Source organism: Mus caroli, unplaced genomic scaffold, assembly GCF_978045245.1.
Source record: "Mus caroli unplaced genomic scaffold, Mus_caroli_1 scaffold_20, whole genome shotgun sequence".
Taxonomy (NCBI): Eukaryota; Metazoa; Chordata; class Mammalia; order Rodentia; family Muridae; genus Mus; species Mus caroli.
In genome coordinates this window covers 28255701-28273810 of record NW_028227275.1, presented here as the reverse complement: position 1 = coordinate 28273810, position 18110 = coordinate 28255701, and the positions used below count along the sequence as shown (strand labels likewise).

The window sequence follows — 18110 nt, the reverse complement described above, 5'->3', positions numbered from 1 at the left end:
TGTGGCCCACCGGGCGTGGTGGCGCAAGCCTTTAATCCCAGCACTGGGGAGGCAAAGGCAGGCGGATTTCTGAGTTGGAGGCCAGCCTGGTCTAGAGAGTGAGTTCCAGGACAGCCAGGGCTGTACAGAGAAACCCTGTCTCGGAAGGAAAAAACGAAAAAACAAAAAAACAAAAAACCAACAATATGGTCTACATTATTTCTTGGTTACACATTTATATATTCATTATCAATTCTTTTTGGTGTTTGGTTAGAACTGTGCCATCATGGTGGGCAGACACCAGGAAAACTGATGCAGGAGTTTCAGGACAGCCTGAGAGACCCTCTCTCAAAAACAAACACCTGAACTGTCATGGTTTCCAAACCCATGTTTTTTATGTGTCCCACAACATAGCACTAACATCTTAGTTCAAAGCACAAAAGCTATCTAAAAACAGTCTCAAAGCAGATTTATTTTGATTTATGTGTGTTCATCATGTGAGTATGGCTGCTTGCGGGCGCCAGGAATTTGCCTTGGAGTCTCTGAAATGGGAATGTCAGAAAATTGTGCGGGAGGGAACTGGGTGCTGGGAATGAACCTGGTGTCCTTTGAAGAGCAGCAAGCACACTCTTAATTGCTGAGCCATCTTTCCAGTCTCCACAAAAAAAGGTTTAGAACTGTAAATATTAAGACTACCACAAAAACAACCCCCATCAGAATTTTAGTAATGCTCTTACTGGCTACTATCAAAAACGGTGTAACAATTACCAGGTTTGCCAGCATGTCTTCAATTAACATTGTGAAATGACTTTCTTGATTTGATTTCATTTACATGGTAACTCTTGTATGCATTAGCTACTTTAGTAGGTTCAGTTAGATTGTTTCGTATGGGTCAGGTCCTCTTAAATATGATCGCAACAGATTTATTGTGTGTGTGTGTGTAGGTAGGTGTATGTGGTGTACATGTGAATGCAGGTGCTCACAGAGGCATTAGATTCCCATGGAAATGGAATTATACACCACTGTATAACATGGCCAACATGGGTGCTAGGAACCAAACTCAGATCTTCTGCAAGAACAAATAGTACACGATCCTAACTACTACGTCTTTTCTCTGGCCCCTTTGGACAGAATTTTCCCCAAACATAGAGGATGGTACAGCTTTACTTGAGATACCAAGACAATGCTGGAATTTTATTCATGTAGGCTATACCCTCACTTTTTTGCAATTTTTAACATTCTGACTTTAAGAGAGGCTTAAAAATGTAATTATATAACACCCAGTTTATTTCATCCAGAAGAAAGCCATAACCTGTCCATAAATAACCCAATTACAGTAGGAAACAAAGCCAACCAATGAGAGGCTCCTCTCACTCTTATACAAGCAGCTCACCCTCCAGACACTGTCATCTTGAATCAAACCCATAAATTACAGATGTTAAATAATACTGGTTTATTATGGTCCATAGCAAAATATTTAGATCATGTCAACCCAGCTCTTAATGAGTCCCAGCTTTAACTGCAGGTAGGGAGTAGGTTTCAGCAGGAAAGAGGTAGTGAAAGTTGACTCAAAGTCAAAACTGACTCAAACACTGAGTTAAAAAATCTCAATTTTAAAAGGCATGAAAACAGGAGGAGACATCAAACCAATCAGAAGTCATCCAACAGTGAGATTCAGAGAACCATGGCTTTTTCATCTTGGTCCCTAGAGTGAAGGCCTAGAGATGACAGAAATGAGTGTAGGCTTAGAGACTGAGACACAGTTGGGCTGACAAGATACACGTTACATACAGTATATATAGAGAATACCGTCAGTAGCGTAATAGCTAACATTTGTGCAGTGATTGCAAGGCACACCACTGAGTGCCTCCATGCTATCGCACCGTCCCAACTCCTTAAAAGTAGGTGCCACAGTTGCCTCATAGATCAGAACAGAAACGAAGCAGCAAATAAGCCTGACTCAATCTGTACAACCCAAAGCAAATGCTTTAAAACCTAACAGCCAAGCACATATGTGAAATGTCTCTCTCAAGCAGAATGGAAATTACAAACACTATATGGAAATAGTTTCTGTGACTTGATGGCTTAGTGCGCCTACAGGAGTCATGGTTGTTGGGGCTAGTGTATTTCTCTTCACCTGGTGAGAACCATAAAAATTCAGTGCTATAATCGGATAATCTGAATTTAATAGAAGATGAAAAAGACACAAAGGAATATACACATCAATCATTTCTGAACATGCCATTACATTAAAATTAAATTACTAAAACTCATATTTAAACAGAATAAATCAATATTAAAATGTCTGCTATAAAAATGTGAAATCTCAACTGCCCAAACACAAATCTTATAAACAACAAAATCTGCAATCAAAGCAACTGAAAACAATCAAGAACTAAGTGGAAAAAAAAGAATCAAAAGGAAAGGACTTTTATTGTAAATTATAAAAACAGGATATGTTTCTTGGCGTCTTGTATTAGCATTCATTTCCCATCTTCTTTACAATCTTGCCCAGCTTGCTTTTTGTTATCCTAAGTAGTCTCCTGCAATCTACAGCCCCAAAACACAATGGAGGAAGCAAGTGTCTAGAAGGTTCTTGTGAGACACATTACTAGAGAAATTAACTCAGTAAACAGGAGAATTTAGTTTTCAAAGAAATAAAACAAATAATAAAACCCAAAGCATTTTTGTCACCGTTTAATCTCTCTGGTGATTCAGAGGCACCTTAGGATTGTGCTGTGGCACTGTACTCTAGCTCTGTCGCATGTGCCCGAATCAGAATTCTGGCTACTGGAGGTTTGAAAAAAGACGAGGTTTATATGTGGTTCGCATAGCATCAAGTGACTACAGATACAACACGAGAATTTTGATGTGTATTATTTGAACACAGTTATAAATGAGAAAATTTTTAAATTTAAGTTACAAAGTGAGTATTTTTTAGCACATTTAGTAGTAACTATTTATATAAACTATCATTTTGTTTGGGTGACCAAATGAAATTTGAACATAATTAAAGAACATATAACTTTCAAACCACATTTAAGGAACACAGTTACAGACCTGTTACACTGAGAATTATGTACACGGATTAAAGAGGACTGAGGTTTCTTAAACCCATTCTTTTGAAAGGTTTTCAATCCTTCTTAATGTACTTCAGTGTAAAACTTCAAAGTCTACTCGGTGTCACAGCAGGGTGAGGTGGAATAATCACTGCTGATCACTGAGCAATTGGGTTTGTTATCTGATTCTCCTGACAACCACTATAATTGAGACACGTGCATATTCAGATGTGGTTGATTCAACCAACCGCAGAGGAAATTTTCAACTAAAAAAAACTGCCCAACACCTAGTGACACCTAGGAATGGCTGAATCTCACTGGACCTGTCAAATCCTGCCTTAAATCCCAGTTTTGCTACAGACTATCTGGTGCTTTTGGATTCAGTAGTTGGGGGGAAAAAAAGCTTCTGAATTCAAACCTATCTACAGAATATTTTAAAAAAGTGGATATATACATTTGATATACACTCATACACACACACTCACATTCATACTCACGTCTAGAAACCAGCACCTAACCACACCCCGTTCCTCACTAATGACTTGACAAATCATTTACTACATTAAGACCAGCTTAGACTCTATAAGGCTATAACAGCATATGGCTAAAAAGGTCCAACAAGCACCCACACTCAGGCTGCACTCAGCTTCCTCCGCATGATTTCTGACAAGCAATAACACCGTTTATATAACAGACCAAAGATCTGAGTATATAACCACAAGCCTGGATTTCCCTCACTGCTGTACAGATGAGAGCACGTCCCACGAGATCACTGGACAGTACAAATGATCTTTAGCTCCTAATCTAAACAAACGTGAGTCAGAACATTCTGAAAGGCTGCATCCTTGGATTTCTTCATCTTTTCAATTGCCCGATGCAGGTCCTGCTGTTGCACAGGCCGGATTTCATCTTCATCATGGCTAAAATGTAAACAAAACAATCAAATTGCCAAATCTCTTTAGAGTATACCTACCTAACATATTTTACCAAGATTCAAAAGATGCATGTGTTGAAAGATGATTTTAATTACACAGAGAATAACAACAGTTTCTTCCTCCTTCAAGAGCCCAAAGAGAATGGCAACACAATGAACCCATTCTAGAAGGTGTCTATAGATGAGTATATGCAAGACACTGTTCTAAGATTTATTTTTATTTTACTTTATGTGTATGCGTGTCTGTCTACATATCCATATGTACACTGTGTGTGTCTAGAGCCTGGTCATAAGAGGGCAGCAGGTTCCCTGGACCTGGAGTTACAGACAGTATTGAACCACAGTGTGGGTGAGCCAGTGCACTGAGCCAGCCCCTTGAAAGACAGCTTCTAAAAGCACCGAGGAATAGGAGGTAGCAAAGCAAAATGGCTGTATAAGTCACTTTACACCAAGAATGTAAGAGCAGCACATTTTCATTAAAAAAAGCTATTCAAACAGATGCATAAATTCTAACCAGGAAACCAAGTTACTCTTGTGAATAGAGAACCAAAATCTAGCATTCCTAGGCATATACATATATTTATGTGCATGAATAGCCTTTTATAAGATAGAAGTAAGACTTAACACTCAATTTGAAAAAAACAAATACTTCAAATCCCCTTCACTTTACCAAAAACAAAACAAGACAACAAAAACAAACCCCTGGTATATTCTGCTACTTGACAGTTTACAGACACTTGGGGAAAAAATGTTTTGGGTAAAACAGGATGATTCAAGTCTAATAACCAGATTTTCCCACTGAAATTTTCAGGGCTTGCCAAGGTTTTTCTTTCATTATTAATGTAATTAATTAAGCACAGTTTATATGCTATTTGTTTCTTTTATTTTTTTCTGCGAGAAGAAAGACCTTTGGAAGGTAGATTTCTGATGATGTTAACATGCTGAAATAGCTGGAATTATACATGGGCAGTACACACATGGGATGCATCTCTCACATGGGGCAGGAGGCAGCAGTATGGTGCTACTGTCTGGCAGGGACCTCATACAAAAGCGAGTGACTTTTAAGAGAAGCTTACTATGGCACACACTATAATTAGATGCATGGAAACACAGGCTGGCAAGTCAGGGTCACATGGCATGAAAACTTCAGAGAAGAGTTGGCAAACTCCTTTAACATGACCTCAAAGGTATACTGGTTTACTAAAAAAATTCTTTATCAGAGAGCTGACACTCTAAAAAGATACAAGGTGTGCTGCAGCTTCAGGAGAAAGGCCTTTTCAGAATCTTTCTCAAAGGAGTTAATTCAGAGCTAACTTACTTTTGCTGAAATAAGGATGACAAAGTTGACTTCTCAAACTCACATTTTCAAAGACTGACATGGGAGTCATGTTACATGTTAGTAACTGCATTACTGTTAAGGTGAAGCCCTGTCCACCCTGCTCCACACACTTTTCTTATGTATGAAGTTTCTGAAAGATACATACTCACTTCTACACAGAAAGGAACTTTAAGGTACAGAAACAATCTATAGATTCAAGGGAACCCTGTTTTCCTAACAAAGAGGGCAAGCCTGGGTTTTTGTGACTCACCCCATTGTTTATCAAATAAAACTCAGCATTTTGCCCCTTAATTCTAGAACATCCCCACAGCAGTTTTTCCATTTACAGACTTCTTTAGGAAGATGGCAATCAGGGCTGGGGAGTAACTCAAGAGGTAAAGCACTTGCTAGGCCACCATGAGGACTTGAGTATCATCTCACATTAAAAAAAAAAAAAGGTAGAGTGTGCCTGTTATTCCAGGAGTGTGAAGGCTGTGACACAAGGGTCCCTAGATCTCGCTGAGCAGCCAATCTAGTATAACTAGAGACCTCTGGGTCAGTAAGACCCCATCATTTCAAAAGCTAAGGTGGTAAGGAGCGGTAAGGCACTCAAATCAGCCTGCGTGCACACAGATGAGCATATATCCATATACATACACAAACACATGCAGGAAGATGCCAATAAATAATAAAGGCCCAAGTTGCTAATTCAAGTGTCTTTTTCTATAAGTAATCTAGTATAAAGCAAAATAGCCATAGTCACCTCATCAAAAGTATTTGACAAATACCAGAAAATGAGTCTACACAGTTACCTTTCTTCTGATGTAGAATTGACATATTCCCTGACACAGAGGAGGGCAGCATCCCGACACATTTCTTTTAGGTCACTTCCTGAAAATCCATCAGTTTCCTGGGCAACTTCTAGAAGATCTACGTGTCTATCCACCTTAAATAAACATGAAATATGTTTATAATAAATATACAAAATTAAGCAAAATACTTACAAATATCCATCTGAGAATTAATGTTCAGAATGTTGTAACAGTCAAGTAAAGAGAAATAGCAAGCTATTAGTACCATAAAACTGTAATTAAAAAAAAATTTTTTTTCATTGTCACTACATCTGAAACATGTGCACGTGTCTTTACTGGGTCTGTCTTTACACTTAAAATTCCTTTCTAGCACAATGGTAACTGAATACTAATTCAATTTAGCACTTGGTATTGTCCTTCCATCTAAGCTTACAGGGCTTGGGGAAATTTAAAACACACTAATGTACAATAAGGAAAAAATAAACAAGAAAATCAATGTATTCGTGTTTATTATCCACAATCTAAGGTCTCATTTCCAATGCTAAGCAGCTTATACATATAATTTTCATTTAATCCTGCAAGTAAGCAGCACAATTTTCATATTCTATTAATAGTCTGAAGGCTGGGCAAGGGTAGACAGGTCATAGAAGCAGGATATGAAGAGGCAGCAGACGTTCATCCCTAGGTTCTCCCCATATACCCATTTGCCACAATAATTTTCTTTACTCCTAAGGAATGGATGCCACCTTTATTACTCAATTTCTAATTATGGAATATTTTGTTTTAAGAACAGTAATTCTATACAGGGAAAAAAAGATAAAAGTAAGTTGGGTTCTGTGACACATGCCTGTTATTCTATCACCCCAGCAGCACTCACGAGGCACATCAGGAGGAAATGAAGGCTAGCCTGGGCTACCTATTAAGTACCAGGCCAGCCAGCAGCTGAGGCTACACAAAGTACCTACCTTTTTCAAACAAACAAATTTTAAAAGGAGACATTATAAAATTCTTAAAGAATGATTTGACAAATTGGCTTAAGCTGTTCTTTGAAGGTCTAAAATTCTGTGCTGAATCTACCTGGCCCTGCATTTTTTTAATTGGGAGATTTAAACATTTTCATATTTATTTAATTTTACACGTATAAATGTTTTGCCTGTATAGATATATGTTCAGTGTGTATGCCTGATGACCATGGAGGTCAGAAGAAGGCATCAGATCCTTGGAACTAGAGTAGAACGGATGTGAGCCATCATGTGGATGCAAGAGCAAGAAGTATTCTAAGTCACTGAACGGTCTCCAGCTCCTTCTGGTATATTTTTAATACTGTTTCGTGTTCATTGCTTGTTATAGAGAAGTTTAAACGACTCACCCATCTTGGTTAAGATTTAGTAAGTCATGTAAAAAGTCGCCTACTCCTATCCATTCCCTAGTTTAACACAGTTTTAAACCTACTGCCTTCCTGGTTTCTGAATTCCCTCAGTGCTGTTACAGTGCCTCCCTTCTCATTTCTGACTTTAATCATTCAGGTTTTCTCTTTCTATTAACTGGACTAAAGGCTTGTCAATCTTATCAAAGAAAGAACTGTTTATTTCACTGACTCTTTGTATTTTTTGTTTGTTTCTTTCTATTTCATTAATTTCTGTCCTGATTTTAGCTATTTCACATGGTCTACTGCTCTGGGAATTTTTTTATTCTTTCTTACTTTCCAATGTCCTAAAAGGCATCATCAGGTTATTTGAGGTCTAAATTTTAATGCAGGAACATAGAATGGTAAGTTTCCTTCTTTGGACTGTTTTCTTGGATCCCATAGGTTTTGGAATGCTATTTTTATTTCCACTAATTCTAGGAATGTTTTAAGTTTCCTTTATTTCAACAACACATTCATTATTCAACTCTGCAACTACGACCTTCAAATTAGTATCATCCTTTTTAAATAGAAATGCTAAATGAAGAGAAATTAGGTGGAGCTGGTGAGATGGCTCAGTGGTTAAGAGCACTGGCTGCTCTTCCAAAAGGTCCAGAGTTCAATTCCCAGCAACCACATAGTTGGCCCTGACTATCTGTAAATAGATATGATGCCCTCTTCTTGCACGTAGGTGTACATACAGCCAGAGTGCTTATACATATAATAATAATAGTAATAATAATAAACAAGTACTTTTAAAAAAAGGAATATAAGTTATTTGTATTTGATAAAAAGGAATCAAAAGGAAAGATAGACTATCCTCACAACAATCTTTAATTTAGGGTACAGAAAGCAGAAGGAAACTCCTAAGTAAAGGCTCTGTAAGACACAGGAAATGTGTACAGTAAGGCTGGAAAGAAGGCAGAGGCTGGACATTACATATGCTTCTCATGAAATGTTGCAGTTCTACCAAGCCTATGTGAATTCAAAATCAATACAGAAAGAGAAAAAAGGAAATTTGAAATATAAATACACTACTGAACATGAGACTGCAGAGGGGACAGAAAGCAAAAAGAAGGCACATTTCATGAGAAGAACTAAATGAAGAACAAATCAATTCAAGCTTATAATTATAACACAGTAACTGCAAACAACTAAACTAAGACAAGATATAGACATGATAAAATTATGGCTGTGGATTAGAACAGTCACATAGGCTGAAAGAAGCAGGCTTTATGTTCTACTTGAAAGAAAAATATATAGTTGAAAATAAATGGTAGAAAGTTATATGTAAGGTAACTATTAGGGAAGTGGATATAATATAATACTTTAGTTGTGCTAGGTCGGATTTAGGTGGATTAGAGTATAATATTTATCCAAAATGTATAGTTGGGGAAATACGTCATTGCAGAGTGAAAAAAATTTCGCTAGAAAAAGAAATCCATCTGTACCTGTACATACACCTATCATTTCGGAATATAAAAAGCAAACATTAACTATGAAGCAAATGAGAAAGATTTTTTGCTAAGAGGGTGGTAACATATCTTTCTTAAATGCTAACAGCTTGCACAATAAACTCTGATTCTACTTAGTAACATGAAAGCATGATGATGCTGCCTTTATTAAATGTATGCTATTAATGTGAGGCTTTTAAGAACAAAATAAAGGGCTGGAGAGATGGCTTAGTGGTTAAGAGCACTGACTGCTCTGCCAGAGGTCCTGAGTTCAATTCCCAGCAACCACATATCTAGCTCACAACCATCTGTAACAGGCTCCGACGCCCTCTTCTGCTGTGTTGAAGACAGCTACAGTGTGTGTGTGTGTGTGTGTGTGTGTGTGTGTGTGTGTGTGTGTGTGTACCCTGCTGCTACAAACATGTTACAGGCCTGGTGGCATTGTGAGCCTTTAATCCTAGCACTCTGGAGGTAGAGGTAGGGATTTCTGAGTTTGAGGCCAACCTAGTCTATAGTGAGTTCTAGGACAGCCAGGGTTATACAGAGAAACCCTGTTTTGAAAGGGAAAAAAAAAGCTATAAGCTGTCTACTTATACAATATACCATATACGTAAATTCTTGCTCCTGTGGTGGTTTGCTTGCTCATGTGGTGATTTGCTGAGGCAGGGTCTTGCATTAGAACCCAGGTTAGCCTTCAACTTTCAGTTCTCCTGCCTCAGCTTCACAAATGGTAAAACCTGGTTGAGTGTACCACCATGACAAGCTTAAACTATTTTAAATTAAATAACTATATTGGTTACCTCAACTATCTTCTAATTACTTCTAGGAATAAAATATGTACACTAGTTCAGAAGATTTGCTAACTTACTGTTTTCTTAGACGGATACCTCTCTCTGTGAAAGGTTTACCAGTGGACAATGGTTCATTCAATGGTAGCACTGTACCTATAAAATGTTCTCCTCAAAATAGTTAAAAAGTATTCAATTAAAAGGCAAAAAGCCACTTGTCTAAGACATAAATTCCTTACCTAGAATATAGTATTTTTCTGAAACTATTAAAAAAAAAAAAACATGAATATATGTAGATTTCTTAGAAAAGGCTATCTGGCTTTTATCTTGACTCCCTAAATGGTTAATAATCACAGATCTAATCCTTGTAAGCTGGTAAGTTTTTTAAACTTTTATAAACAGTATATATAATTGCTATAGAGTTGATAAGTGACAAATTCAAGTGATGCTGGAAAGTTGGACCTGACAGAAGGTGTTTGGTTCATATCAAACCAATTTTGCAAGTTTGGGATTTTTCTTTATTTTTTATTTTTGCTTTTTATTTTTGGCCCTGTGCCTTTGATGAAGTATCAGAATATGACTGGATATTGTTATCACGCACTTGAACTTTCCAACATCCAGAATTGTGAACTAAATAAATCTATTATATTCTATTACAGTAGCAGGAAACAGCCTAACAGGAAACAAATTTGGGCACTGGAGAGATGGCTCTGTGGATAAGCAACAATTGCCCTTCCAGATGTCCAAGGTTATGCTTCCAACGCTGACATAGTGAGCCTCCAACTGTCTATAACTCCAGTTCTGGGAATCAAACTATCTCGTCCGTCTTCCAAGGCATTACACACACATATTACACTTAAATACATACAGGCAAACCCACATATATAAATTTTGTAATTTATATTTATATATAATTTATATTAAAAGGAACTAATTAAAGCACTGCTCCTAAGGAAAACAAGAAAGTTATCAGGCAAAAAGATGTAAAGCCAGAAAGAGATTCACTATCAAAAATAATGATGATCCATCAAAAATAAATAAATAAATAAATAAATAAATAAATAAATAAATACTGCCGGGCAGTGGTGGCCTTTAATCCCAGCACCTGGGAGGCAGGGGCAGGCGGATTTCTGAGATGGAGGCCAGCCTGGTCTACAGAGTGAGCTCCAGGACAGAGAAATCCTGTCTTGAAACCACCCCCACCCCCAAAAATGTAATGCCAATGAATCATTACAAATGTTTAGATGAAATATGAATGTGGTTAAAATTTTAAAGTAAAAAGAATCTTTTCAAAACGACCACTAAAAAGTGTGGAAGTCAAGGGAACGTGGGAGGGGCAGGATGATGCTGGCTCGAAGGGACCCTCAGAGTTCAAACAGTGAGCAGACAACAAGTCTGGCACGCATAGAACTCCATTACCGGGGCTGGAGAGATGGCTCAGAGGTTAAGAGCACTGGCTGCTCTTCCAGAGGTCCTGAGTTCAATTCCCAGCAATCACGTGGTAGCTCACAACCTTCTCTAATGGGATTGGATGCCTTCTTCTGGTATGTCTGAATTCTGGTGTGTACAACTACAATGTACATAAAGTGAATAATTCTTTAAAAAAAAAAAAGACGTAAGAAACAGAGAAAAGTTTACAACTCATTAGACAAAGGACACATCTAACACAGCAGCCCCTTTATAAAAACACTACATTCAAAAACTGGGCGAACTGTGTAAGGAAGAAAAGCAAACTCTTGCAGATATCTGACAGTGCACTTCATTCACGTCTCCGAGTAGCCCAGGCTGGCCCTGGATGCACCGCATGCCCGTGTCAGCCTCCTGATGACTGAGTGTGCAAACCATTGCTACGGGCGTCACTTCTAAACTGTCACTTCAGTTTTAAAGGTACAGCAATGAAGTAAAAACAAGAAACAAACAAACAAACCTCTTTAAAAACTATTCCTGCATCTGCATAAAATGGTGTGGGAAATGTCACAGTGTTGGATCTGCAGATACATTACTCTAAAACCTGCATCCAATGCATGGTACTTAGTTAGTTTAACAGTGGAGAGTTTAAGAATAACTAAAGTGAAGTTTAAAGTTACATTATTCTCAGAGTCCTTCTTCATTTCTTTCTAAAATGACTTTATAAACAAAAGCATCATATTTTAGGACGAGAATAAACCATTTTCTACTTACATTTTCATTTTTCAAGATGAGCTTTAAAATTGCTTCTCTTTGTTTTAGAGCCTAAAAACCAGAAAATATTCTAATTAGCATTCATTTAAAAAGAATACTGAGCAAGTGATTTTTCTACTGTTTTCCCTTTGTAAATTCCTGGATAACTGATAAAATGGCAGGGTGGTAGAGGTTAAAACAAGGTATCATAAGACACTGGACAGTAACTATCTGTGGGAGTTCACTCAGTGCTGTTTCTTATTCATGCCTGGAAAATAATACACCCTTAGTATTTATTGAGTAAAAAAAAGAAGTACATTAAGATAACAATGTCTTCCCAAAGTTTCTTATGTTTTTGACACAGGATGTGCCTGTTTTAGAACTTACTATGTAGACCAGGCCAGACTCAAGCTTGTAGCAATTTCTCTACCTCTATCCCAGATTAGATTAGTAGTACATGCCTGTAATCTATGCTCAGATTACAGGCATGTACTACTATGCCAGCTAATTTCCTATATAGTCATACAGTTTTCTTTCTTTTTTCTTCTCATTAAATTTATCAAAGTTCACCATCGCAAAAACTCCTTTTAAGTCAATTTTTAATTGTCTTTTATTTATTTTAAAATTTAGCATTCTAAAGTAACTTTTTTCATTATGGCATTTCATAAATGGGCTATTTTCACTAATAATTAGAGGACATGATTAATACACTTCAGTAAAATGCCTGTGCTCATTAACATTCATTAGTGAATGTTTATGTGAATGTTAATGATCTCCCTTCAGTGATCCATGGTACTTTTACATCAGAACAGAAGCTACACTTAGCTCACTCTACAGAGTTACATAAAGGCTGCTTATGCTGGAGAATCCCAGCCTCGAGTCGCAGGCTGAGGTAGGAGCGTCTGAACTTCAGGTAATCCTCAACTACACTGTGAAGTCAAGCCAGCCTGGGCTACATGAGAACCTAGCTAAAACAGTAAAAACAGTAGCAGTAGTAGTGATAATAAATAGGACTATCGTATGTAAGTAATGATGGTGATGATGATGAAATAAGAAACATCTTATATAAAAATGGATTTTAAATTCGTCATGGATAAATTCATTCTTATTAATATTAAGAAAAAATTTTGAACTCACTTTAAAATCACATAATAAATGAGACAAAGCTCCGCTGTTTCCATACCTCGGTCTTTCTAACAGAAAGGTTTGATGTGTTAGATGATCACCAACAACTATTTTTCAGTTAATAAGTACTTAACTCGGGGAGGAATTTTAGGGTAAGTTTAAATTCTGACAATGTAGCTAACACACAAAAGAATTACCCCTAAGATACATTAAATAAAAATGAACAATGACAAGATTCCAGCTTGTTTTTTTTTTTTTTAAGATTTATTTATTTATTACATGTAAGTACACTATAGCTGTCTTCAGGCACACCAGAAGAGGGAGTCAGATCTCATTACGGATGGTTGTGAGCCACCATGTGGTTGCTGGGATTTGAACTAAGGACCTTTGGAAGAGCAGTCGGGTGCTCTTACCTGCTGAGCCATCTCTCCCGCCCAAGATTCCAGCTTGTTTGTTAACAGTAAATAAATCTAACAAGTTGATGAAACCTACTATAATTCATTTTGATAATGCACACTGTATCATATTGACAGTTTAATAACCAACCCTCTTTTTAATACAACAGGTACATCAAAATCCTTAGCTGTCTTTAGAATTACATCTCAATTTTTAATTTTTTAAGTCTTTTAAAAAATATTTATGTTGTAGAGAAGTACAAGTGGAGGTCAGCTTACTTTCTGTAATCTGTTTTCACTTTCCACCAAGTGGGTTCCTGAAACTAGGTCAGCAGGCTTGGCTGCAAATGCCTTTACCTTTTGAGCCATCCTGCCAGTCCTACAACTGAATTTCTGATAAACATCACTAGTGTTCAAAGCCTTGTAGGTAAACAAATGTTCTTTAAATTAGTCTACTACCTTGCCTGGAAACTAGAGAATGTATGTGAAGCATACATACACAGTCCATGTAAACATCGCAGCAGTCTACCTTCCCAGACTGATAGACATCTGTTTTCCTCAGTGCTCTAAGTCAACTACAAACCCACTCACTAACCTGCTTCCACACCTCTTATCTTTGCTCCTCACGACTGGAAGGCCTTGCTTGTCTCATTTATCTACCTCATTCTCCGTTGCTCAAAAAGACCTCAGTGATTTATCCGATAAAATGATTTTATATATGTAGGTATGTGTGTATATGTGTGTGTACACACACATACCTACATATATATACACATACATACATACATACATACATACATATATATATATATATCCCCAGAAGAACCAGAAGTGTTGGCTCTAGCACATGGCTTAGCAGAGTAATTGTACAGAGCCCACGGCCTTAACCTTAGGAGCCCGTTTTCACTGTATCAACTGAATCTGGCAACTGAGAGAATATAAGTGGGACGAAGGACTTCAAGGTTAGAATGGAGTTAGGTTAAAAATTTTAAGATTATAAATGGAGTTATCATCTTTTTATTATAAAATCTGAAAGGATAAACTATGTAAATTCCCTTAAGTGCCTATACATATAATATGCTGCTCATATAGAACACATCACCTGCCATGAGAACCTATTGTTTTCAATGTAAAAGCTGACTAAATTCACAACTGTGTAAACTGTTTTCCTCTATAGAACATATAGGATGTTAAGAAGCTATAACAGCCTATTGGAGGGTGAGGTAGCAAGGAGACAGGTGAGCTCTTCACCAGCACTGGGAACCAGCACTGGGGAGCAGCACTGGGGAGCAGCACTGGGGAGCAGCACTGGGGAGCAGCACTGGGGAGCAGCACTGGGGAGCAGCACTGGGGAGCAGCACTGGGGAGCAGCACTGGGAACCAGCACTGGGGAGCAGCACTGGGAACCAGCACTGGGGAGCAGCACTGGGAACCAGCACTGGGGAGCAGCACTGGGAACCAGCACTGGGGAGCAGCACTGGGGAGCAGCACTGGGGAGCAGCACTGGGGAGCAGCACTGTAAACCAGCACTGGGGAGCAGCACTGGGGAGCAGCACTGGGGAGCAGCACTGTGAACCAGCACTGGGGAGCAGCACTGTGAACCAGCACTGGGGAGCAGCACTGTGAACCAGCACTGGGGAGCAGCACTGTGAACCAGCACTAGGGAGCAGCACTGTGAACCAGCACTGGGGAGCAGCACTGTGAACCAGCACTGTGAACCAGCCCTGGGGAGTAGCACTGTGGAGCGTGGTCAGCCTGCACCTGTACCTGCGCTCTGTGGTGGGTTTCCTATTAGAGTTCCAGGCTCCAGAGTGCGAATGTGTCAAAACCAAATGGAAGAGAAGTGGAATGGCATTTTTCTTCATAGCTAGAGCACAGTACATTGGTTCTGGAACCACTAACTTCGTAATAATCAATCTCAATTGTCCTAGGCTAAGAATTCAGAAAACAATGATCCTTTAACCTCTACTTCCCACATTTCATTCTGTCTTAATCCAAAACGTTAATTCAGATTTTCTTCTGTATCTTCCTAAGGTAAACTACTAAAGCCCGTAGGCAACTTTGAGGGGCTTATCTACTTCTAGGGGAAAGAGCAAATGCACTGACCTTAGGATAAAGGTAAGAAAAGCAGAAAGGCATCAGAGGGCACAGCCTACAGGAGTTCCTTATACCTTTCTTTTTAGAAATCCAAAAACCAAGTGATCCTGGTTCTAAGTCACAGAACCAGGCAATGACTTCCCTCTTCAATACAATAAAGAGTACTTACAGGCTGGTTAATGTGAAATCGTGTAGGCATTCTTCGCATTATAGCGGAGTCAAGGTCTTGAGGGCGATTGGTAGCTCCCATTACTATAACCTAAACATATAAAGACAAACGAGGCATTAATTAGCTCTACCAACAATATTTTCTGAGATCATCATCATTGGGAAGTGGCTTTTAAGCTAATTGTTTACAAGAAATTTCATGATAAACAGCATTAGTCAAATGTTTATAGGTAAAATTTAATTTAATCATAAGATTAAAATAATCAAACAACTGCATATCTGGAAAGACTGGTGAAAACTCACTGGATTTCTACTAACTGAAATGTCTACTCTTCAGTTATAAGATCCATTATTGCAGAAGTGTAGTTTCCAAAAACACTGTATTTCACAAATATGGTAAGTGCCTACACCAATGAATTATAAAAATGTTAATATGCTTTGTATTTTACAAAATATGGTTGGTTATTAAATGACTACATCCTGGGAGTATGAGTGAAAGGTGCCCTTTAAGTCCTTTGACAATGTTATGAAAAAGGCATTTCCCTGGAAGTGTGAGGCTTCTGATGGCACTTGATGCATTTTAGGTGCTTTCTCTCTGGATTTCACAGCCTCATCTCACTGGATCACCAGCTCCGAGGGTGGTATGCTAAATTTAAACCTTACAGGATGCAACTTCAAATGAAAGCTGGGAACCAAAGCAAGCATGAAACTCTGACAAGGGCTACGGTGGCTCAGCAGAGGGCTGCTTGCCTAGCATGTAAGAGGCTCTGTGCTCACCCCAACCCTCAGAGACCACAGAAGCTCTGAAAGGAGAGGGGAAGAAAACTTCTAAAACATCAGGAATGGTGGAATTACAGGGATGGAAATGGAGAGGAGGAGGAGGAGCCTGAGGAAAAAAAAAATCCAGCAAAAGGCCCAAAGTGGGATCCAGATCAAGGGAAGGCCCCAAGGCCTGATACTATTACTGAGGGTATAGAGTGCTCACAAAAAGGGATCTATCATGACTGCCCTCCGAAAGACCCAACAAGCAGCTGAAAAAGTCAGATGCAGATATTTGCACCCAACCAATGGACAGAAGCAGCTGACCCCTGTTGTTGAATTAGGAAAGGCTGAAAGAAGCTGAGGAGGAGGGTGACGCTATAGGAGGGCCAGCAGTCTCAATCTGGACCCCTGAGATCTCTTAAACACTGGACCACCAACCAGGCAGCATACACCAGCTGATATGAGTGAGGCCCCCAACACACATACAGTAGACTTCTTCCAGGTCTGTGTTCATTCAGAGATGATGCACCTAGCCCTCAAGAGACTAGAGGCCCAGAGAGTTTAGAAGTCAGGTGGGGTGGGAGGGGGGCATCCACGTGGAGACGGCGTAGGATGGGGAGGAGATATGGGATGAGGAGGGATGGGGAATGAAATATGGAGTATAAAAAAATGAGTTACAGATAAAATTTTTTAAAAAAAGAAAAATTCTAAAGGAGAAAATATGCCATCAGTCCTACCAACTTCTGAGTCTATTAGTTTCCTTTTAAAAAAATACAGAAATGAAAACAACTTTAGAGGTTGGAGAGATTGCTCAGTGGTTAAGAGAACTGGCTGCAAGCCGGGCGTGGTGGCGCACGCCTTTAGTCCCAGCACTCAGGAGGCAGAGGCAGGCGGATTTCTGAGTTCGAGGCCAGCCTGGTCTACAGAGTGAGTTCCAGGACAGCCAGGGCTATACAGAGAAACCTTGTCTCGAAAAACCCAAAAAAAAAAAAAAAAAAAAGAGAACTGGCTGCTCTTCAAGAGGATCTGAGTTCAATTCCCAGTATACACATGGCACCTCGAAACTGTCTGCAGCTCCAGTTACAGGGAATCTGACACCCTTACACAGACATACATGCAGGCAAAATACCAATGCACATTTTTAAAAAAAATTTAAAAGAAAAACAATTTTTAAAAATCAACAAAAATAAGAACCAAGATGTTCTAAACAAGGAAAGGTCTTGGTTTGTTTTTTTGAAACAGGGTATCATTATGCAGTTCTGTCTGTCTTGGAATTCTGGCCTCAAACTCACAGATCTGCCTGCCTCTACTCCTCAGTGCTTAGATAAAAGACACTTGTCACCACCACACTTGGTGAAAATTTCGTAAGGATATAAATAACCTAATGGCAGATAGACCTGCTATATACAAACATAATTTGTTATTATTATATAGGAATATACTTATCTAGAATCACTAGTATTATTTCTGCCTGACAGCTTTAGATTTCTCAAATAACTCTAAAGTAAGTTAAACTATCTACCAAATTTTATATTCTATTTTTGCTCTTTTTTTTTGTTTTGTTTTTTTGTTTTTAGAGACAGGGTTTCTCTGTATAGCCCTGGCTGTCCTGGAACTTACTTTGTAGACCAGGCTGGCTTCGAACTCAGAAATC

At 38.6% G+C, this 18110-nt stretch overlaps 1 protein-coding gene across 3 annotated transcripts in view; it reads right to left on the bottom strand.

Moving 5' to 3' along the window:
• Nucleotides 1–2143: 2143 nt before the first annotated feature.
• Atad1 (ATPase family AAA domain containing 1) overlaps nucleotides 2144–18110 on the bottom strand; it is a 61004-nt gene continuing 45037 nt past the window's right edge. For all 3 annotated transcript variants that reach the window (XM_021152111.3, XM_021152107.3, XM_085834255.1), the window contains exons 7-10: nucleotides 15696–15785; nucleotides 11931–11981; nucleotides 6103–6236; nucleotides 2144–3958 (exon numbers count right to left, since the gene is read on the bottom strand). In XM_021152111.3, the coding sequence (XP_021007770.1) occupies nucleotides 3838–3958; nucleotides 6103–6236; nucleotides 11931–11981; nucleotides 15696–15785 (396 nt within the window). In that variant the 3' untranslated portion in view covers nucleotides 2144–3837. The remainder of the gene's footprint in view (nucleotides 3959–6102; nucleotides 6237–11930; nucleotides 11982–15695; nucleotides 15786–18110) is intronic.